The 22,345-nt window shown below is 54.5% G+C and overlaps 1 protein-coding gene across 1 annotated transcript; it reads left to right on the top strand.

Moving 5' to 3' along the window:
• The first annotated feature begins 868 nt into the window (after window positions 1-868).
• On the top strand, window positions 869-21,337 carry Gltp (glycolipid transfer protein). The gene is made up of 5 exons (XM_052755085.1): window positions 869-1,078; window positions 14,737-14,795; window positions 16,134-16,267; window positions 18,304-18,454; window positions 20,240-21,337. Exons 1-5 carry the CDS (start codon window positions 976-978, stop codon window positions 20,420-20,422), a joined length of 630 nt encoding a protein of 209 aa, XP_052611045.1. The 5' UTR covers window positions 869-975; the 3' UTR covers window positions 20,423-21,337.
• Window positions 21,338-22,345: the final 1,008 nt, after the last annotated feature.

Raw genomic sequence — 22,345 nt, 5'->3', positions numbered from 1 at the left:
CGGACCCCATTCTCTGTCCATCCAATTGCCTTGCTTATTTATCTAGGGACAGGATCTCTACCCCAGACTGGTCCCAGGGCTCCTTAGGTGGCCAAGAACGACCACTTCCCGGGCGCTGGGGTCACAGGCACGCACCATATCCAGTTTATGTGGCGCTGGGATGCAACGCAGGACCATCTGACCTACACCCCCAAGCCTGCTTTGTTTTATTCACCTACCAGTCAGCTCTGAAACTATTAATGTGCGTGTTGTGCTGCTGCACGGAGTCCCGACTAGACTGCTCGCTCCAGGACAGGAAACTTAGCTACATGGTCACTGCATCCTCGGTGCCCAGCCCTGTGAGCAGCGGCCGCGCAGAGCAGGACCCTTGAATATTCAGTGTGGGCGAAGTACCAGGCTCTCCACGGCGAGGGATGTGGGGTGCACTGAGCTCTGGGTTTTAGGGCACAGCAGCGAGGTTGGATTGTGGCTGCGGGTGAACCCGGGTGCTGCGGCTGCGGGAGGCGTGAGCCTGGGACCTTTGGAGGACCCCGGATTGGGAAACAAGGCCCCGCCAGGGGGGTTGGACTGTAAGCGGGTCGGGATCAGAGCGACACCGGCCAGGACCCCAGGTTGGGGACCGAGGTGACCAGTGACAGGCGGGCGGTGCAGAGCCTCACCTGGGCGCGGCTCACCTGGTGCCCGCCGCCCGCGCTTCCGCTAAGCCCCGCCCCCGGACCAATGGCAGTGCGGCGGCGGGGGGAGACGGGCTCCCATTGGTCAAGGGGGCGCGGTCGTGGACGCCTATTGGTAGAACCCCCGGAGGGGCGGGGCCGAGCGCTCCATGGCTCCGGCCTGCGGGCGGCGCTCGGCGCTCGCTGAGAGGCGCGGGCGGAAGTGGCGACGCTGGCGTCCCGGGAGGCGGCGGGCGGCGACAGCCCGGGCGCGGACGCCCTCGGCGCGGGCTGGGGCATCACCAAGGGCCTCGACCCCGAAATGGCGCTGCTGGCCGAGCACCTGCTCAAGCCGCTGCCCGCGGACCGGCAGATCGAGACCGGGCCCTTCCTGGAGGCGGTGGCCCACCTGCCGCCCTTCTTCGGTGAGTCCCCGGCAGCCCTTCCCACCTGCCCAGACCTCTCTGGCCCCTTCACTCCCTTCAGATGCACCCCAGCCCTTCTCCACCAGCGCTCCCTCTCACCCCTCGTCCACCCCCCCCCCCCCCAGAACATTCCTCACTAATGCACCAGGGGCATGCTGCACCAACCCTCCCCCGGCTCCCCGGAACGCCTTCCTCTTCGGCTTCATTCCCCCCCCCCCCCCCCCCCGTCCCTTTCAGAATGGTTCTCAATTCTCCCCCAGACCCTTAAAAGGAATCAGCCCTCCCTTCCCCAGATCAAAGACCACCCCCACCTCCAAGGGCTTGAAGATGGAGCTGCAGAACTCAAGGGCGCTTTTCAGAGGAAGTCATGCAAAGATTTTCCTCGGTCTAGGAAAGGGGTCAGGAGAAGGGGAGTGGGTGGGTCGTGGGGGTGATGTCAGCGGCAGGGTGCTTAGCTCGAATCCCTCCCTCCCTCTGGCTTGGAGAGGAGGGAGTCCTTCCTCCATATGTCAAGTTGAAGAAGCTCTTAGGAGCGTTAGCCTGAGTCCCTCCCCCCCCCCCCCACCCCCGTCCAGTTTCAGACCCTCTTCCTCCCCTCCTCCAGCCCTGGTCTTGTTGGAAAGTGGAAGGAAAACCGATGCCGCCTGCCCTGCCCTTTGCCTTGCAGTCCACAAAGGGTGCAACCTGAGCTTTCTTCGGACGCTCCCAGTGCCCTACCCTGCTAGCTCATTTGGTGACTTTGCGGGGACGACACACCAGCCCCCGGGGCAGAGTCCAGTTGAAACCCACACTTGGGCAGAGCCTTGGCGCTCCTTAGCCTGAGGAGGTCGTCTGACAGCCACAGCGTCCCTTGCTTGGCTCATGGAGATGCTTAGGACTCGGTGGGAGCAGTAGTTCCCACAGGGGCTGTGTGGCCATGTGGCCATGTCGATGTGGACACCGGTTTTCCTCTTGAGCCTCAGAGTTCCTGTCTGTGAAATGGAGGTGCTGGTCTAGGCTGGTTATGGGGGATAACCGCTTGTAAGAGCTGATGTTTGCTGTGGAGAGGAAGCCCTGGATGAAGGTCTTGAATCTAATTTTGGGCCCTTTCCATAGATGTCTGACAGGTGGCGTTAACCCTAACCCTGAATGCAGTTGTCTGTGAGAGCAGGAGCGGTGACCTAAGAGCAGGCTCTTGGGCTCCCTCAGCTGCTGCTGTGCCCCAGGTGTTCTGAGCATGAGCCAGCAGGTACTCTGTCAAACCTGTTGAGTACATGGGACCTGCTTGTCATCAGTATCTCAGCTGGAGATCTCAGTATCTCTCCAGGCAGGGAGCTGCTGGCTTTAGCTTTGATTTTTATGACCACATTATATTTTTTTAAAAATAGATTTATGTATTTTCGTGTTTGCCTGCCAGGGCCTGGAGGACACTTTTCAGAAGTCAGTTCTTACCTTCCGCCAAATGGGTCTTGGGAATTGAACTCAGGCCATCCAGCCTCACAGCAAGCTCCTTTCCCTGCTGAGCCATCTTGTCAACCCTGACAACTCTGTGTTTTGTGTGTTTGTTTCTTCCTTGGTTCTCTGAGTAGTTGCTAGTTAGAGCCAGCCTGTCCTGGGTTTAGAAACTACTGGAGCCGGTGGTTCTCAAGTGAGGGCCACTTTGTTCCTGAGTGGGTATCTGCTGGTGTGTGGAGGTGGTTTTGTTCTTTGGAGTTGAAGGGGTGGTGCTGAATGCTACAGGGCACTATCCAGGTGCTTCTAGACACCATCAACACCCAGTCCCAGCACTCAGAATGCTGCAGCCCTGTCAGTGGCTCCATGGTGGTGATGGCATGGCTTCCTTGTCTTCACCGGGGTGGCATGTCAGCTCTGCACTTGGGAGCACCCCTTGTGGGTATGAGCGTCTAGCTGCTTTGGGAGGAGATGGGAGGAGGCAGCTGGAGCCAGGGCAAAGGAGTGTCCCTCCCTCCCTGCTCCTGGTCTCAAAGGACCCTTGTCTTTGCTGCCATCCAGGGCTGTGGATGTCACAGCTGTGGACAGAAGCACCATTTAGACCAGCGCTTCAGTGGAGTTGGCCTATGAAGGGTTAACTGGCATGGGTCACCCTAGAGCCATTTATTGTTCACCAAAGAGGGTCATTCTTGGCACCTGCATAAAAGAAAACGTTTTGAAAGTGTTCTTCCTGGGTGGAGCTTTCTCCTGTGGACTCAGGTTTCAGGAGGGTTCTCCCACCCTGGCCTAGGAGACCCACTGTCAGCTGTAAGTGGGGTCTTGGTCTACATCTTTGGAGTGTCCCCAATCACTTGGATGAACCGGGCACAGTGTGTGTGGCCCTGGACTACGGCTGGTCTGGAGTGATGGCCACAAGGAGCCTCTCAGGCATTTTGAGAACAGATTTTCAAATCAGCAAAACCCAACGGTGACTGCCATTAATCGAGCATTTACTAGGTACTAAGGATCTAATATGGATTAACTGGTTCACTTAATTCCTTCACAGACATTGGTTTTGAAACCAGGGTCTTGTAGCTCAGGCTGGCTTTGAATGAACTATGTAGCATGGGCTGGCCACAGTTTCCAAGCTGCTGGGGTTCTAGGCATGTCCACCATACTCAGTTTCAGGAGCCTATTGTTTGTTTGGTTGGTTTTCTGTGCTAAGATTTCACTCTGTCCTGGAACTCCCTGTGCAGACCAGGCTGGTCTCAAAGGCGGTTCTCCTGCCTCAGCTTCCAAATGGCTGGCATCACAGGTGTGAACTACACTCTTGGCATCTCACAGCCTTTCTGTTTTTTGTTTGTTTTTTGATTTTTTTGAGACAGGGTTTCTCTGTGTTGTTTTTGGTGCCTGTTCTGGATCTCACTCTGTAGACCAGGCTGGCCTCGAACTCACAGAGATCTCCCTGGCTCTGCCTCCCGAGTGCTGGGATTAAAGGCTCTCAAAGTCTTTTGAAGTAGGATTTTTGAAGAACAACCTCTGCTGTCACTTCAGAATATTTTCTTTCTAGATTCTTCTTTCTATATCTTAGAGAGAGAGAGAGAGAGAGAGAGAGAGAGAGAGAGAGAGAGAGAGATGTTCAACCTCATTTTCCTTCTAACTACACAATGAGATTGTCTTCCTACGTCACTTGTCATATCCACAGTGGCTTAGGCTTCTACTACTTGAACGTGGCCATGATTTAGCAATCCCCTCATGCTGGACCCCCACATGGCTTCTTACTTGTCGCTGTGGTAGACAGTTCTGCTGCCAACATGGCCAGGTCTATTTCTCCTGCATCCTGCATAGTTCTTCGGGTGTTTCTCAACTTTAGAAGAACTTTCTGGATCCAAGAGCAGGAAGGCTTCGGACCTGTTGGAACAATCTCCTTAACTCCTCAGGGTGTGGCCTGGGATCATCAGCTGGGCTGGGTCAACACTGATTCTCTCTGCTCCTATGGGTGTGGGCCACATGGCAGCCTGCTCCCCTGGTTTGCGGCACCCCGTGGGGACTCACCCCGCCTCTGTGTCTCCAGCCTGAATTCTTCCACTCATGCAGGTCTTACCACGTCCACTCAGAAGCTGGTCCTTCACCCATCTTTTTTCTCCCCTCTGACCCAGTAATTGGATCTTCCCGGCTGATCGGTTACAAGGCTGACCTGTGACTCCTGCTCTCTTATCTTTCAGGTCAGTTATGCAGCTACTCTAGAGTCCAGGAGGCCTGATGGCCCTCGGTGGCTAGAAGCCTCAGTGGTTCCCTGTTGCCCTCTCCTGAAATCTCTGTGGCCAGCTCTCTGAATGACTCCCAGCCCACAGATGGCATTGTGCCACTGTCCCCAGAGCGTTCCCTGTGCCAGCCTTTCTCCTCACTCTGCATACCACTCCACTCACTCACCCACACACCTCCTTCCTTTTGTCTGGCTGGAGTCCACAGGTCCTTGAGGAATTGGCCTAGCTCTAACCCTACCCAGAAAGTCTTTCCTCTTCCCTGTGGCTCCTAGAACCCATTGTGTCCTGTGGTTCTGAATAACTTCAGTGCCCAGGACACTGTGAGCTGCAGCATTTGCTGAATGCATCCTTTTTTTCTTTGCTTAGTTTTTTTAGTATTTTGAGCCCCTTTGTAGCCCAGTCTGGCCTTGAATTTGTGACACACCCCTGCCTCAGCCTCCAGAGTGCTGGCATTACCAATCTTCACCACACTTGGCTGCATGAAAGAGGTTTGGGGGGAGATGTTTGCTTGCTTGTTTGTTTTTTCCATTCCCATTCTTCTAGGTTCTTGCCAAAAATGCTTGGCTTTTCTTTCCATATTAAAAGACATGATCAAATCAGAAGCCATAACCTCTGTCCATCCTGCACGTGTGACAGGCATTACTAATCAACCACACTTCTGTTTTCCCTCTGAGCATAGATACAGCCTCAGCATATTTCTCTTGGTCAGTTAAAGTCGGTCCATGAGGTGACTTCTATGACGACTCTTGGCTGTCATTGTCTAAGGAAAAGCCCCAGATGGAGGAACCTAGGGCCATGATTTCTGCCCCTCACTTCTTGAGGTTTTAATGCTGGGACCCATTTCCTTCATTTGTGACTCTTAGCATAATTACATCAGTATCCTTGGGATCTGCGGGTACCTGGCACTCAGTAAATGTTCCTGAGTCTGAAAAGTGGCTCTCTTCCTTTTCCTCTGCTTTAGTGCCTGCTCCATTGAGGGTGGGTGGCAGTGCTACTTTAGAATCTCAGAATCCTCTGCTTCCTGCAGCCCAAGAAACTGAGGCCAGAGAAGTTATAAAACTTGCCAGGGTCACACAGCCATCTGAGTCACCCATCTACCGAGGCCAGAATTCAGGCCTCTGGACTGCTCGCACAGTGCTCCTGGCTTCCTGTCCAGTAGAGGAGAAGAGCCCCTGTAGAAACAGCCTGCTGGGCCCCTGCAGAAGTCCAGTAGCTTCGCTGCATAATAGTGACTTTGCCACATGGCAAGTGGCCTGGGAGCTGCAGAGTAGATGCCCATGTGTCCCTCTAGGGGACCTCTGTCAGCCACCCTCCTGCCACTCTGAGCCTGTGGCTCCTGCTTCTTGCTGTACAAATTAGCACAGCTGGGGTGCAGGGACCATTAGGCTTGGGGGAACCCCAGGCAGGACAGTGTTTCCTCTAATAGGGATGCACAGACCAAACACATGGGAAGTGCCTCCTGCACCCTGATCTCTAGGACCCTCCCCTGGTGCACCAAGCCCTTTTGGGGGGCTGAGGACCCCTGGCCACAGCCCTGCCATGTTTTACATGTCTGTTGAGGGGTGTTTGCATGTTGACTCTTCTAAGATAAGTGCAGTGGAACTGTGCTCCCCCTCCACTTCAGGAAGCTGGTGACAGTCCTCGTAGTGGAACAGGGGACATAGACTGTGCTGGTGCAGGGGGCACTTGGAAGATGAAACAGTACCCCGAGGGGACACAGAGCCGGAAGAGACCCTTCCTGTCCTGGTTTGTTCGGCTTTGAAAGTCCTGTAGCGGTGTGGCATCAGAGGGAGGCATGGTGAGCCCTGCCCAGCGCTGGTGCTCCTGGCTCAGTGAGGACTGTTGCCAGTACATAGGATGGCTGCTTTTGAGGCGCAGAGGGGAGCAGTGGCTTGGAATCCAACGAGTTTCCTCCTGTACCCGTACCCTGAACACCTGCGATGAGTGGGTGGGAAGAAACGTGGCTGACGTTCTCGTCCAGCTGAGCCCCGTCGGGTTCGAATTCTGTTGGCGTCTGGATAGAAGCATACAGTCCATGTCCATGCGCTTGCCATCTGAAGCCCCCAGGGGGTGGCCTCACAAGGTGACAATGGTGCTTGATGCTGGAGTCACCCCACCTTCGCATGGGTGAGGGAGGCTGCCAGAGCGCACGCAGTACAGCCCTTGGGAAACGCGGCTCTGCCGCAGAGAAGGCATTCCTGAGCCTTGGTGACTGACTGCCAGGGCCCAGGGCCAACCGTTGGCTGCTCCAGCCTGAGAATCACTCCAGTGCAGCTGAGAGCCATGTGGAGTAGGTCTGGGGCCCTGGTGTCATCCGCTTGCTCACCCTGGCCTCCTGAGATGGCTCGTCAGGCTTTCCCTGTTCCTCATCTGGTTCTGAGGTCCAGGCCTCTCTGTTAGTGTGAGAGCAGAAGACAAAAGGAAATAGCCAAGTGCGTGTCTGAACTCGTGGACCTTGGCACCTCCTCACCTGCTCTGCAGAGGGATGAGGCACACACAGTGCTGGGAATCTCTCAGGGGCCGAAGTCAGGCCCTCCTGTGACCACACACACACACACACACACACACCCGCGCCTCCCCCTCACCCCACCCCACCCCCACACCCCGCCCCGCAACACTCTGGGCAGAGCAGAGGTGGCTAGGCAGTGTCCAGACGGAAGCTCTCCTGGCCCAGGACCTTGTGAAACACATGTATGCCGGCATCACAGCTAGCCTGACCTCCTTTAAGATGGCTCTCAGGGGCAAGCGTGGGGGTGGCTGGAAACTCATTTCTAACCCTTATGAAGGAAGTAAGGAACGAGGGAATCGGGGTGTTTCTTAAAGAAACCTCGAGGTGGATGCAGCCCTGGGGCAGGGCAGTCAGCCCTGCATCTTCAGGGACAGCTGTGTTGTGTGGGAAGTCCTCTTCTGGGCAACAGCTTCCTGGGCTTCCGTGTGGCTGGGGAGGGGAAGCTGGATGGGACATGTGACAGCGTCGGAGCCTGTGGCTGTGGTCTTAGGTTTCATTGTTTCTGTTTTTAAAATGGCTCTGTGGGTCTCCCTGCTTCTGTTACATTCTTACTCAGTCTGTCTTTCCCTTTATTGTTACAATGTAGCTAAGCTTTCTAAGCTCTTTTCAGGGACCCTCAGACTCCTGCCTGCCCCGGGACAGTCGGCTTCCGCTGGCTCCCTAGTAGTCTACAAGCGGTTGCTCCAAGGACATCCCTTTACTCCCACCCGAGCCCGCCTCCTAACGCTCTGGAAGTCGTGCCTGGGTGGTTTCTGTTGGCTTTTCCTCTTCAGTCCGTCTGTTTCTTCCTCCTTCCCTTCTCCGATTTCTTCTTTAGCCCTTCCCGCGTTGTGCATGCTAGCTAGGCACGCACGCGCTCCGCCATAGATCCAGCTTCCAGCTTTCCGACCAGCCAGGATCATTGTTTTCTGGATATCCTTTCTGGAAAGCCCTGCCTGTTGAGAAAGATAATGCTGTGATATGTAATAAGCATACTAAATAAATAAATACATAAGACTTTTTTTTTTTATTGAGGTGCCCTGCAGGAACTGTGCGGCGCCCTTCCCGAAGCCTTGAAGCCTTGCAGTGAGATGGCTTATTTTACTAACGAAGCAAGTGTAGCTCAGCGACATTAGCTGACTTCCCCCAAGTCACACAGCAAATCAGATTTTCTCAACTGTACTTGCAACTCAAGGCTGGCTTTTGCAGGGGACAGGATCTCACTATAGAGCCCTGGCTGGCTTGGAACTCACTATGTAGACCACCAGGAATAGCCTCAAACTCACAAAGATCCTCCTGCCTCTAGGTCTGCCTCCTTCGTGCAGAGAGAGTAAAGGTGTGTGTTACTACACCTGGCCTCAAGGTTGGCTGTTATTAAAGAGGGCCACTGTGGACAATGTGCAGACCCAGGGTGGCTTCTTAAAGGCTGGTCCGGACTGGCTTTTTTCCCCTTTGTGGGCAGATAATGTAGAGCAGAGCCTGCCTTAGAATGTGGACGTCCTCCGTGTTCTTTCCTTCAGAATCGGCCTATGACCTGAGCCTGGACACCCCTCCCCAGTTAATAAAAGATTCATCTCCATCAGCTGTAATTTGAGACACCCATTCTGATCTTGTAACTCAGGACCTGTAACATTAATCTGCTGGGAGTGTCTAACAAATTTTGTTATCTGGCTATGAAAAAAGGCATTCCCAGCAGAAACTCCCCCCCCACACACAGCATCTGTTGCCACATAGTGACCACTCCTTGGAAAGAAGCGCTCAGGGATTGAGTTAGGTATGTCTCATCAAAAGCTAAGTGCATCCTGATTCTTCATATTCTTCATGTGATTGCTCATTTACCTGTGACAGAGTCTGGCCATGTGGTTCAGGCTGGGCTTCAACCCTCCATCTTCCTGCCTTGGCCCCCGAGAACTGGGATGACATTTTGTTCTTCAGTGAAAATGATTTCTGAGAGGAAGTGGGGGTGGGGGTGTCAGGACATGGCTAATCTCTTTGTTGCTCCAAATTGGGACAATGGGAACACCCTTTGTTGTGAAAGATAAAGCTGCATGCCTGTAATTCTAGCTACAAAGTAAGTTCAAGGCTAGCCTGCATCCCTGAAGTCTTATTAGAGAGAGACAGAGACAGAGAATGAACAAATAGGCTTGGGAGGAAGACCTGAGTTTAATTCCCAGAACCCATGTAAAATGCCAGGTGTGGTGGCTCATGCTTGTAATCCCAGCCCCAGGGAAATAGGGATAGGTGGCTTCCTGGAGCTCACTGGCTGCCCAGTCTAGCTCACTTAACAAGCCACAGGCCAATGAGAGACGCTTACTGTCTCAAAAAAGATGGAAGGTGGCACCCAAGGTTGACCCCTGACTTCCGAACGCCTGTGCACCCACATGAGCGTACACACTAATACAGAAGAAGGCAGTAAAGACCTTTGGAACACCTAGGATGGAAATTTCCAGACGCGTCTTTTCTGGAGAGGGAGAGTAGGGGGCACTCAGCCTTACTACGTCACCTAGGCAGGCCCTGAACTGATATTTCCTGCCTCAAGCCTCCCAAGGGCCAAGGCTGCGGGCATGCACCACCACATTGCAAGGCTGGAACCCAGGGCCTTGCGCATGCTTGGCAAGCGCTGTCTGTGATGCCCGGCCACACCCCGGCTGGGCTGAGTACAATGACCTGTGTTCAACTGTGCTGAAGGAGGAAATGAGTGTTTCTGGGTGGCATGTAGTGACAAGTTGGCTGGTGGACAGTTCTGCTTTCTGGGCAATGTCAGCCATCTGTGCCATGGTGGAGACCCAGGCAGGAGCCCCTAGGTGGCTCCTGTCCAGGCACAGTTGTCCCGGAAGGCACAACTGGACTCTGTAGGCAGAGAGGAAAAGTTAGCCATCCATGACCCAGAAGTGTTTTTAAAAAGATGGAAGGCATTCAATGCAGTGCCCGTCGTGAAGATTTGAGGGAGCCTGTGACGTCACCAGGCCACCCCTTCTGTCTTTATGATGACTCTATTTAGAAAGAGACAAATGGCTTGCTCTATGGAAGCAGGAACATCAGTGTTCCGTTTATGGGTTTATTTTAATTCATGTGTATGTGTATCTGAATATGCTATATGTAAAGGGGCACCTGGAAGGGTATACTGCGCTGGTTTGGTTGGCAGCGGAAGAGTCGTGAGCCATGGTTACTAGAGTTAGAATGGCCTTTATTAGAGAGAAGAGGGGATAGGACAGGAGAAGCCAGGCCTGGCAGAGAGGACACAGAAAGAGAGAGGCGCAGAGAGAGAGACAGAGACCAAGAGAGCACGTGGGGTGGGGGCACATCCGGCTTTTAGGCTGGGACGCAGTTGCCCGCTGATGACGTAATAAGGCGCCAGATGAGACCCCAGCAGCGAATATACAGAATCCTTACAGTACCCACAGAGGAAGTCAGATCCCCCGATGCTGGAGTTACAGGAGGTGGTGAGACACTGGGTAGGGGTGCTGGGAACTGCACTCGGGTCCTCGGGAAGGGCAGCAAGTGCTGTTCACTGCTGGCCATCTCTCAGCCCCTGTGCTACATTTTAATACATGCTATCTAGAATGGTTAAGCTGATATAGTCATAAAATTACTCAGTGGATGGAGAGATCCCCATTTAGTTGTATATTCTTCTTTCTCACCGAGATGAAGCATCTTTTTTATTTCATCTGTGAATTCTTCATTCTAAAGAACTTTCTTCTTATTGTTCTGTAAATACTCTTTATATATTTGAGATAGTGAACAGCCTTTATTTACTTTCTCTGCTTCCTGCCCCACTTTGTGCCGATGGCCTCTTATAAGAAGCTCTTGGGTTTTCTAAGCAGATTTATTGACCTTTTCTTATGCCTTTATTAGGTATGAGAGGCATTTCCCCGGTGTTCTAACCCCTCCCCCCCCCCAGCTTTCCCACGCAGCCTGCCTGTTGGGGCCTGTTGTGTGACAACAGGAGCTGGTGGCACTGTGGGCCTTCCTGTTTTTAAAGGCAGCTCCCTTCCTCCTGTGGGTCACAGGACAAACTGGAAAACCTTCCAAGTGCCCTCTCCCTCCAGGCAGCGGCGGTGACAGCTAAAGAAGGTGAAACAAGTTTGAGGGGACCGCAAAACCAGTCAGACAAGAAAGGTGGTTTGTGGGCAGGCTGCGCTCGCCCGCCCGCCCGTTCTGGGGGAGCGGTTAGGCCCATGGGCTGTGGGAACAGGTAACTGGGTGGGGCCAGCATGGGCTTAACTATTAGAAAGGCCACGGTGAGCGTGCGGATTCAAACCATGCTCTGGGGTCCCTGCCCCAGTACTGAGTTCACACCAGCAGAGAAGTTCTAGAGAGCTAACGTGGGTCACTTTGGCCCTGTTACCCACCTGGGTGAGTCGTTCAGCTTCTCTACGGTGCCCCCCACCCCCTGTAAGCCATGAGAAGCAGACCCCAGCCCACCTTGGAGTTCTCTCTGGGCTGCAGGAAGTGAAGGGTTCACACTCAAAGAGTTCTTATGTCACTTGTCAAAGCCATTTCAGAGTCACAGTTCACACCCAGAGCCAGCTGGCTCCAAAGTGACAGGCAGCTTCCCCTCTAACCACAGAGACTCAGCTTCTAGGTGCCACTGGCCTGTTTGGCCTACAGCATGGGGCACACCGCCCCAGGCCTTTCCTGCCCATCCACCTGGGGTCACCCTGACCCCACACTCTCATCTTTTACTTTCTGGGGTAGGGTCTCACTCTGTAGCCCAAGCTGGCCTAGAACTCATGACCCTCCTTCCTCAGTCTCCAGCATGCTGGGGTGACAGGCCAGGCCCACTCTCTTTCTTCAAGTCCCTCATGGACTTCGATCCCTGCCTCCATCCACCGCACCCTTCCCCCACAGCAGAATGGGCGCCCTGACCCGGGCAGCAGCCGTCAGCCACACACACAATGACGGCTGCTGTGGGGACAGGGCCCGCTGACCACAGCGGCTTTGTGACCCTCATCGAGCACTGTCAGGAGAATGGCAAACAATAAGCCTTTCTCCTGCCTGCCACCAGGGCGGGTGCTCAGCGCCACACCATGGCTGTGCCCTACATTAGCCTATGGCTGCCCACGCTCTGCTGTCCAGCCCAGCTTCCCGGCATCTCCTGTGGTTGATGATCACTCAACACCTGCCATGTTCTCAACCCGTATCTCCCCTCACAGCAGCCCTGCCCCGCGTGGGAGTCCTAGTCTCCCTTTGCAGGAAGAAAAACTGAAGCCCGAGTTCCTTCACAGACCCTCTGCCATCTTGGGTGGGTGGGTGCTTAAAACGTATACTTGGGGGGAGGGGGCGGGGTCATCCAAACTATGCTAGAGTATAGACAAAGGGGAAGCGGGGGATTGGAAAAGTGAGGCTGAATCTGGATGCCTCTGGTACCCACGGGGCCAAAACTACACCTGGGCTGTCTGTATTGGGGTGGGGAGGGGTGAAGACAAGAGAATCGCTGGAGCTTGATGCCTGTCCAGTAAGTGAGCGCTGGGTTCAGTGAGAGGCAAGGAGAGCGATTAGGAAAGAGGCCACTGCTGGCCTCTGGCCCTCACATGCACACGCGCAGAAGTGTGGGAGAGGGGCCTTCCAGGGAAAGCACCACGGAGATGGGCTAGGTACTACCAGGAGCCTGCGGGGACTCTGAGAAGTAGGGCTGACAGCCCACAGGTACCAGGACAGCGACTTAGGCTCCATGCGGGACTTCAGTGGGCCAGTGTGGTGGGACACACCCATCGTCCCAGCGTTTGGAGGCTGAGGCAGGAGGACCATGGGCTACACAACGCAATCTCTCCAAAAGAGAAAAAGCGAACCGTGGGGTGTATGGTGGGGTTTGCACTCTGCAGAGGTTCAGAGAGATTTGCTAGGCTGTGAAACCTGACCCTAGAGCTAGGAAGTCACAGGCCGATCCACACCCCTTTCCCAGTGTTCGCCCCACACTGGGCACCCTGCTAAGTAGGTGTGAAGTATTTTTCCTTTAAACTGATTCTTGCCTTTATTTGTATGTGTGAGCAGACATGTGTGAGCCATGGCACCTGAGTGGGGGGTCAAAGGACAACTTGTGGAAATCTGTTCTCTGCTTCTACCATGTGGGTCCCAGGGATTGAACTCCGGTTACCAGGCTTGGCACTGAGGTCACCACTGAGCCGTCCCTCTGGCCCTTGATTCAGGTTTTTGGTGATGAGGGTCACACCCAGGACCTCACGTGTGCTAGGCAGAGGCTAGCCTCCACTGCGCTGAGCTGCATCCCCAGCCCAGATGCAGCACTGTTTCTTGGTTTCTTTCCAGAGACTCTGCTTTGCAGCCCAGGCTGACCTCAAACTCTGTGTCCCTGCCTCTGCCTCCTGAGTGTGGGGATTACAGGTGCATGGCACGGGCCTGGTTGGTGCATCTCAAATCCTAATTTCTGACCCCTGTGCCAACCCTCCTAAGTGCTCAGCACCCCAGCTGACAATGGGGGAAACAGATGTGTAGTCTGGGAGACTTGCCCCAGGGAGGAATGTCGGGCCATCTGGTTCCTCATCCCACTGTGTCTGGGGTGTGTCTCTCAGGTGCTTCCAGCTCACACCTCTTCATGTGGGCAGCCACACGTGCTGGTCGCCTTCACTGGAATTTGACCTGTAGAAGTTCTGCTGCTGTCATTCAGGAAGCCCTTAAGCCCCTGTCTGCCTCCAGGGCAGCGGTATCTCCCTTCTGTGGGTTTAGCGCCTGCCCTGTGCCCTTGACTCAGACTTGGCAAGCCCACTTCTCAGCAGGAAGAGGGTGAGTGACAGGGGAGCATGGCAGCTTTGCTCAGGCTCCGAGAGTGAGGCCAGTGCTGGAGTGTGACCCCCAAGGCCTGCACCCTTCCTCTCTGAGCAGCTCTGGCTGCTATGGTATTCTGGCTGCTGTGATGGCCTGCCAGAGGGGCAGAGCGAAGGGGGCGGGGCAGAAGCACAATTCTCGTCCCCTGTGGAGCCTGGCATTCCTTCCAAGCAGCATGGCCAGGCGGCTCAAAGGTGTCACTGCTTGTTCTGCGCCCCATTGTCCTGGGACCTGCCAAGAAAGGTTCCCACCTCCACGTGGAAACACGGTAGCTCCGGGGAGGGCAGAATGTGTGTCCTGTTCACAAGATGGGAAACTTGAAGCTCAGATGAAGGGCAGTGCCCGAGCCTACCCTGCCAGGGTGAGTGGGGCACAAGTCAAGTCCAAGGTCACGTGGTTAGCCGCTGGACACTGCAGACGGGACACTTGGATCGGGCGGGCGCGCCAGTGCCGTGCTGTGCTGCGTGCTGTGCTGCAGAGAGCAACTCCAGCAGCCTCAGAGGCCCCGCCCAGTTCTGGGGTGACAGTCCACTCCCATCCAGAGCCCAGCACTCCCTGAATTCACTTGGCCGTGGGGCCGGCCTTCTGAAAACTCATAAATGATCCTTCCTGAGCCCTAAACACCCAGGTGACAGTCTTCCATGGCCTGTGGTGGTTCTGAATGCCATCTTGGTTGGGAGTCTAAATCTCTCTTCTCATTCTGTCCCCAGATTGCCTTGGGTCCCCAGTGTTCACACCCATCAAGGCAGACATCAGTGGGAACATCACGGTAAGTTCCCCGGCAGGCGTCTGGACCTGCCCCAGCCCCGTTCCCAGCCTGAGGTCAGGGAAGAGGGCAGAGATCCGTGGAGTCCCAGCCCCTCCCCCGCAGGGCCCCCTTGCAAGCACCCAGTCCGGGATTGGCCTGACACTCTGCCACCCCCTCCGCCAAACAAGGACTCCAGAGATGGGGAAATGGTTCCGTGTTACAAACCTGCATGCCTGAGTTAGGACCCTCAAACCCACAGAAAAGCATTACCGGGCAGCATAAGAATAACCCCAGTGCTGGAGGAGTGGAGAGAGGTGGGTCCCTGATGGTCACTGGCCAGCCAGTGAGAGGCCGTGTCTTTAAATAAATAAACAAATAAAGGTGGAGGGCTAGCAGGATGGCTCAGTGGTCAAGGGTGCTTGCTGCTCTTTCAGAGGCCTGGAGTTTGGTTCCAGCACCACACTGGGCAACTCTCAAGTTCCTGTAACTCCATTTCCAGAGATCTAATGTCCTCTTTTGGCCTCCGTTGGCATACACACACACACACACACACACACACACACACACACACACACACACACACACCCCTCCAGTTAAGCATCCTCATGCAGGTAATCCTGTAATCCCAGCACATAGGCTGAGGCCTGAGGATCCATGCTAGCCTGGGCTGTCTAGTCAGGCCTCCCACCGCCAAGAAAAGAACAAAAAAAATCAAGTCCATGGTCAGCTTGACTCTTCCATGCAGAGAGGCACCCGGAGGGCAGCCCAGGGCTTGGGACCCGCTGCGTGGTCTCATTTCTCCAGCCCAGAGGATTTCGAGCCCAGTTCCCTAGTACTGTCTTCACAGAGATGAGGAGCTTGAAGCTCAGAGTGGTTGATGGTTCACTTAAGGTCACACAGCGGGAAAGTGACGGGTGGGATTCAGACTCAGCTGGAGTCTCGACAGACCCATCTGGCACCAGTTCAGGGGCTGTTTGGTCTGGATAGTTTTGAACCTTTTGCCTGCATCCATTCTTCTTCACTGTGGGACTTCAGGTCTCTGATGTCTGTGACAGCGTCAATGGCAGTGAGAAGACATGGCTTCCGGACATGGTCAGGCGAGGGCCTACTCCCTGTCCCAAACCTGTGGCCTTCGACACGTGCGTTACCCCTGGGCCTCAGCGTCCTAATCCGTTGATTGGGTTCTGAGTGCGGTGTCAGGGTCGCCAAAATGACCACGTGGGGCACTTGGAGCATTTCAGGGGCCCAGGCTCCTGGGTGGCACCAGTACCCGTGCGCAGGCGGGTGGCATAGGATGGGACACTCCGCTGAGTGTGCAGAAGCTGTCTGTGATGGGAAAACACCTGTGCTCTATTCCAGAAAATCAAAGCCGTGTACGACACCGACCCAGCCAAGTTCAGGACCCTGCAGAACATCCTGGAAGTGGAGAAGGGGATGTATGGAGCAGAGTGGCCCAAAGTGGGGGCCACGCTGGCACTGCTGTGGCTTAAAAGGTGATGGCCTCGGGGTGGGGCGTGGCTGGGCCATGTTGGGCTAGGGGTGCTAACACTGCCATTTAATAGCTACAAGAAACTTCCGAAGGCTGATAGATTCACGGTGGCACTTTCTGTTCTAGCCCCAGAGACGGCAGGGGAAGTACACTTTCCAGTCTTAGTCTTCTCCGTTCTTTATGCACCTGATAAGTCTCAGACGCTGTGAGTCAGGTGTGCCATCTCCCCATCCCCACGGAGGAGGCCACAGGGGCATCTGGAGGCCAGGTCACAATCCAGGCCTGAGCAGTGGTGGTGTACTGCACAGAGGTAGCCAAGTCGTGTGTGCACAGGTGGAGTTGTGTGTTACGACTCTTGACAGAAATACAGTAGATCTCCTGAGTGCACAGGTGTGTCCCTGCTTTGAATCTTGTCAATGGTCTAGCAGCTCCAGAATTCTCTAGCTGTGGCATTCCAGCAGCTGCTAAGAAGCCAGGGACCCTTGCCCTGCCTCCAGCGCTTCCCACTGTTGACATCTCAGGAGTCTGGGCCAGGACCTAGGAGAACAGCTTGTCCCCTGAAGCCCATCTCCCAGCCCCCACACATGCTTCTCTGGTGAACCAGACCTGGGGAAGTTGGCTTCCTGGAAGTGAGGCCGGGTGGTCATCAGGGTATGGTCGCTCTAAGAGCTGCCCCAGGTACAAGGCCTGACCTTGTCAGCAGGCCTTGAAGGCCAGGGCTGAGGAACATCCCCCAGTCCATTTCCTCAGCAGTAGCAAGGCAGGTGATGTCGCTCTTCATACCTAAGTCACCTGTGGGCCTGTGAGTGACCAGGAAGGTGGTGCTGGCTCTGGAGCCTAACACAGATGAAGTATGATGGGCACCTGTCATATGAAGAAGCTTCCAGCTAGGACAAGCTGAGATGGAGTCCTGTTCTCAGTGCCCTGCTCCAGAAGCCCTCACCTGGGCCACCCCCAACCCCCTGCAGGAAGGGAGCAGAGGCATTTGTTTGGGATCCAGTCGGGTTGTGTAAGGGGTAGAGAAGGCAGGAGGCCAGTGAGCGGCTGAAAGGGCACTTGGCTGTGGAGTGGCTGGTGTGCCCAGTTTGGCCCCATGTGTTTGAAGGGGTAGGATACGGGGCCCCATGTGCATTACACTTTTGTGGCCATGGCAGAATGAGCCAGATGGAGAAGGGTCCTTTTAGCCCACGGGCTCTGAGGGCTCAGCCCTTGGTCACCTTCACTGATTCTAGGCCCAGTGTGAGGCAAGACATCCTCCTAACAGCACAGTGCCGAAGAAGCTACTCATCTCTTGACTGACAGGAAAAAGGAAGTTGCTAGGGACTCACTTCCTCCAGCTAGACCCCACCTCCCACAGCAACACCTAAGCCTTCAGCATAGGAGCCTCTGGGAATTTTCCTGTTGTCTTGAACGCACTACAGGGCTGGCAGATTTGTGATATATTATGTACCCTACTAAATTTGCCTGAAAATCAGAGGACAGAAAAAGCCACTAGATTAAACACAGAGCCAGGCAGTGGTGGCACATACCTTTAATCCCAATACTTGGGAGTCACACGCCTTTAATCCCAGGAAGTGATGGCTGGGCAGAGAAAGGTATATAAGGGTGAGGAGACAGGAACTAGAGGCTTTTTCAGGCTGAGGAGTCCTAGAGATAAGACGTGGCTTGTTCCTTTGTCTCTCTGATCTTCAGGCAAAGTTTATTAGGGCACGCAATCTATCACCACAGCGACTGCTTTCTATTCAGGTTTCTCACTGTGCCCCGTGAAACATCTTAGGCAGGGGTCGCTGTACAGTAGAGGCAAACAGCCTGGGAGGCAGTGTGCCTGACTATCTCTGGCCTTTGAACCCTCTGGGGGTCACACTGGCTTCATCCTTTAGGCCACGAGAGGCCACAGAGACCCAGAAGAGGCTCTGCGTAAAGGCGCCCCGCACCAGAGCTGGGCTGTCACATTGCCCGGAAGTCACCTAGGGGAGGTACTCCCCTGTACATGCGCTGTTACGGGCTCTGGTCCTAAATGACTGTTCCCTTGGACCACAGGGGCCTGCGCTTCATCCAGGTGTTCCTGCAGAGCATCTGCGACGGGGAACGGGATGAGAACCACCCCAACCTCATCCGCGTAAATGCCAACAAGGCCTATGAGATGGCCCTCAAGAAGTACCATGGCTGGCTGGTGCAGAAGATCTTCAAGGTGAGCCCCCAGGGGACAAGAAGACTTGGGTTCCTTCCCACTTGTCCCAGGAAGGGCTCACCTGTGCTAGGAGATGGAGCGGGTGCACCGAGGCCCTCGTGCAACCACGCCAACCCTGTCTGTGCCCGCAGGTGCCCCTTAGTGTCCCCGCGGGTCCCTCAGCCTGTTGCTTCCATGGCTGTGAGAAGAGACAGGTCTGCAGACTCAAGCAAGAACCGCAGGGTGATGGTGGGCTGGCCTCACTGGCTCCCCTCTCACCCTGGGCTCTCACCCCAGGCACAAAGGGAAGAAGGGCCCTGCCCGCAAGGGGATAGCTGCTGTAAAGACCGGTCCTCAGTTTACCGTGGCCTATGCTGGGGTGATACTGACCACAGCTCCTGGAAAGGGCTCTCGTGCCAGCCTGGGTAGCTGAGAGGCCCTAGGTTCATCAAGCTGGGAGGCTTAAGGAATAGCAAAAGGCCTCCCAAGTGTTCCTGGCTACCCTGCCCCTCACGATGTCCTCGTCACACTACCTCTCCTTCCCCAGGAAGCCCAGGCTCTGACAGGAAGGGTCCCAAGGCAGGCTGGGTCCAGGCAAGAAGAACAGGTCACAAAGCAGGAAGTATGACCACCTCTGGGCCTTCTACCTGGGCATGGCTAGGGTCAGGGGTCATCTTGAGCGGCCACTCTCACACTCTCAGGAATGACAGTGTCGCATGTGCCACCCCAGCCGCCTGCAAGTGCACCAGTAGTGGGCGCTGTTTCCCACTCCGCCCTATGATGATCTCAAAGTCCCACTGTTCAGCCTGGGCCTGGCTGGCAGCTGCACCTCTTCCCAGGATGATCGTAGAGCACAGGAGTTCTGGGCTAGCCTGGGCAACATAGTCAGAACCCATCTCAGAAACAAAAGCGGGCACCTGGGAGCCCGACTCCCTGAGCCTCAGTGGCCTCATCTCTCACACCTCCAGATCTCTGCACAGTGTGCAGCACGTGGCTTAGGTTCAGGGCCCCAAAGCCACTACTGTCTTCATCATGTGTGACACCCCCCCCCCCCCACAAACCAGGGTCTGGATGTTTTATTTGGCGTTACTGTGTCTTTGTCCTCTAAGGCTATCAGGTTCTGTGAATTTCTGGTTCTCTGCCTTTTGAAGTATTGAAGCAGCCGCCAAATTTATCCAAGGACAGAAAGATGTGTGCCTGGTGCTGCACTGGGCATCTCTATGCCCCATGCCATGTGGAGTGATTCACACAACCTCCCTAGTCATTTTGTTGTGTGGTTTTGTGTTTATGAGACAGGGTCTCACTATATAGCCCTGGCTGACCTGGAATTCACTCTATAGACCAGGCTGGCCTCGAACTCACAGAGATCCGCCTGCCTCTTTCTCCCCAGTGCTGGGACTAAAAGTGTGTGCCACCTTGTCCAGCTATCCCCTCCCTAATCTTAACAGAAGCAACCAAATTGAGTGGATGCAGCTAAGGAACTTACTCGAGGCACAAGCTACAGTCTTCTGTCTGTCTGTCTGTCTGTCTGTACCCCAAGCTGGTGTCCTTTACAGGGGGAGGGAACATGCACTTTTCTTTTCTTTTCTCTTCCAACATAAGCAGAGAGACCCGCCCAGCACGAGTGTCAGGGATGCAGGCCCCCGGGTGCCCAGTGTGCCAGCCCCTGGGTGCCCGGTGTGCCAGCCCCTGGGTGCCCGGTGTGCCAGCCCCTGGGTGCCCAGTGTGCCAGCCCCTGGGTGCCCGGTGTGCCAGCCTGGTCTTGCCCTACTAATGCCGCACCTGTCTTCCCTCTCCCCTCTCAAGGCTGCACTGTACGCCGCGCCCTACAAGTCTGACTTCCTGAAGGCGCTCTCCAAGGGGCAGAACGTGACGGAGGAGGAGTGCCTGGAGAAGGTCCGCCTCTTCCTGGTCAACTACACGGCCACCATCGACGCCATCTATGACATGTACACCAAGATGAACGCGGAGCTTGACTACACGGTGTAGGCGTCCAGACACACAGCCCCGCGTGGGAGCAAGCAACCCCGAATCACTGTGAATCAAGCTGGGGTCCCCAGCTCAGCTGCCAGGCCAGCCCAGGTCTGCAGGGGCAGCCGCAGCTTGCTAGAGGTCATTTGCTTTTGTGTTTGTTTCTTGCCTATTCTAATGGAGCAATAAACACCTAACTCCTGCTTGCCCAGCAGCCCAGGTTGAGCACACCGTCCCTCCAGTGTGGTCAAAACCAATTAACGTGGCTAACGATCAATTCCCAGAGTTTTCTGTCTTTTCCTCCTCTGCCCAGCTCGGGGGAGACATACACCTCACCCAGCAAAGAAACCTGGTCCATCTGGCCCAAGGATGTCTTAGATGTTTGGAGGACAATGGCGTCTGATTGTAAGTCCAGCAGGGCCCCTGCTGTGGGTCTGTTTAAAAAAGCAAGCTGGCAGGAGCCCTCACATGGCTGCACATCCGCCATGCCAGCCAGCCCTGTTCTCTCTTTCTTGCACTCTGTCTTTTGTCAGACAGGTCTTTGTTTTTTTGTTTTTTGTTTTTTTGTTTTTTAAGCCGAAATGTACCAGCAAGCCTTTTCAAATGAGTGACTAGGCACACACAGGTGACCATACGAGACTGTATCCGCATTCTTCTGCATAATTATTGTCTTCAGGGATGGCTTCTCCAACCTAAGAAACTGCCTGTCATGGGAGCCCTCCAGCTGTGGAGACCCAAGAAACTGCCTTGCTGCCTTAACTGTCCTTCTGGCGCTAAAAAGAGCTATATTTTTTAAAGTATTGGGGTAAACAGACCCTGAAAGAATTGATGTGTGTTAAAGAAAACAAAACAAAACCCAATGAGGAACAATTGGTGATTTTTATGCAGAAATTAAATAATCCTTAATAAATAAATCTATATTTTGAAATCGTATCTGGGTGCTTCTGGGCTCTTGACTCTTTTATTATATTCTGTATCAGAGGTTACAATTGGGGAGTCTCACAGTCGTTAACTTGGCACACCTGGAAGAGGGACCCTCAACTGAGGAATCGCCTCCTTCTGATAGACCTGTGGTGCATTTTCTCGACTGCTAATTGCTCTGTGGTCTCTGCTTCAGTTCCCATCTCCAGGCTCTTGCCTTGACTTCCCTCTCTGATGGACTGTGACCTGTGAACCAAATAAATTCTTTATCCCCCAAGGTGCTTTTGGTCTGAGGTTCGGCCACAGCCACAGAAAGAAGACTAGAACAGGGACCCTAAAGCCAACCCTACAAGGACCTGTCTTCTGGCCTCTGATTTAAAAAAATACAACTGGTGGCCACATAAGAGACACTGAGAAGTTTCCCAGAAAAATCACGTATGTAACTCCTTTGGAAGCACCAGGAGCCAGACATGGGGGCATGTGCCTGTAATTCCAGCACCTCAGAGGCTGAGGTTGGAGGATTGTGATTCCAGGCAAGAGAGGAGGGGGAAGAGAGAATCATGGTTCTTAAAATGACCGTCCCTTGGCTAGAAAGGAGGGAAGGGTGCATTCTCCATTTGCCTTGGTTTCTGCCCAGCCCTCTGACCAAAGGCTGACCCTGTCTCTGATACTAGGGTTACATGGAGAGGGAAATGCTTTCCTTGACCTCTGCTCTCCAGACTGGACAGTCTTAGAGTACAAGGTGACTCAGTGCCCAGAGTGGGTCGGGCTGCAGGTGAGATGCCACACCCCGGGATGCACCTTGAATCAACTGGCAAGGAAGTCAGGGTGTGGGCAGGAAGGGGACACTCCAGGGCACAGACACGGTGGCGTGACCCACTCTGGGTCACACACCGTTACTATGGTTTGGGGGCTTCACCCTGGAAATTATGCATCACCTCAAGAGGCTTGAGCCTCCAGATACCTGATTTGGAAGGCTGCCTCAGATACGACTGAGGGATGAAAGCCTGAATCAAGTCG

This window comes from Peromyscus californicus, unplaced genomic scaffold (assembly GCF_007827085.1).
Source record: "Peromyscus californicus insignis strain IS unplaced genomic scaffold, ASM782708v3 Scaffold_2__1_contigs__length_46816999, whole genome shotgun sequence".
Taxonomy (NCBI): domain Eukaryota; kingdom Metazoa; phylum Chordata; class Mammalia; order Rodentia; family Cricetidae; genus Peromyscus; species Peromyscus californicus.
This window is presented reverse-complemented; position numbering and strand designations above follow the sequence as displayed.

Coding starts and splice junctions, on each gene's coding strand:
- Gltp (XM_052755085.1), top strand. CDS start 976: ATGGCGCTGCTGGCCGAGCACCTGCTCAAGCCGCTGCCCGCGGACCGG. Junction 16,268..18,303: donor GCACTGCTGTGGCTTAAAAG/GTGATGGCCTCG, acceptor CTTGGACCACAG/GGGCCTGCGCTTCATCCAGG. Junction 18,455..20,239: donor TGGTGCAGAAGATCTTCAAG/GTGAGCCCCCAG, acceptor TCCCCTCTCAAG/GCTGCACTGTACGCCGCGCC.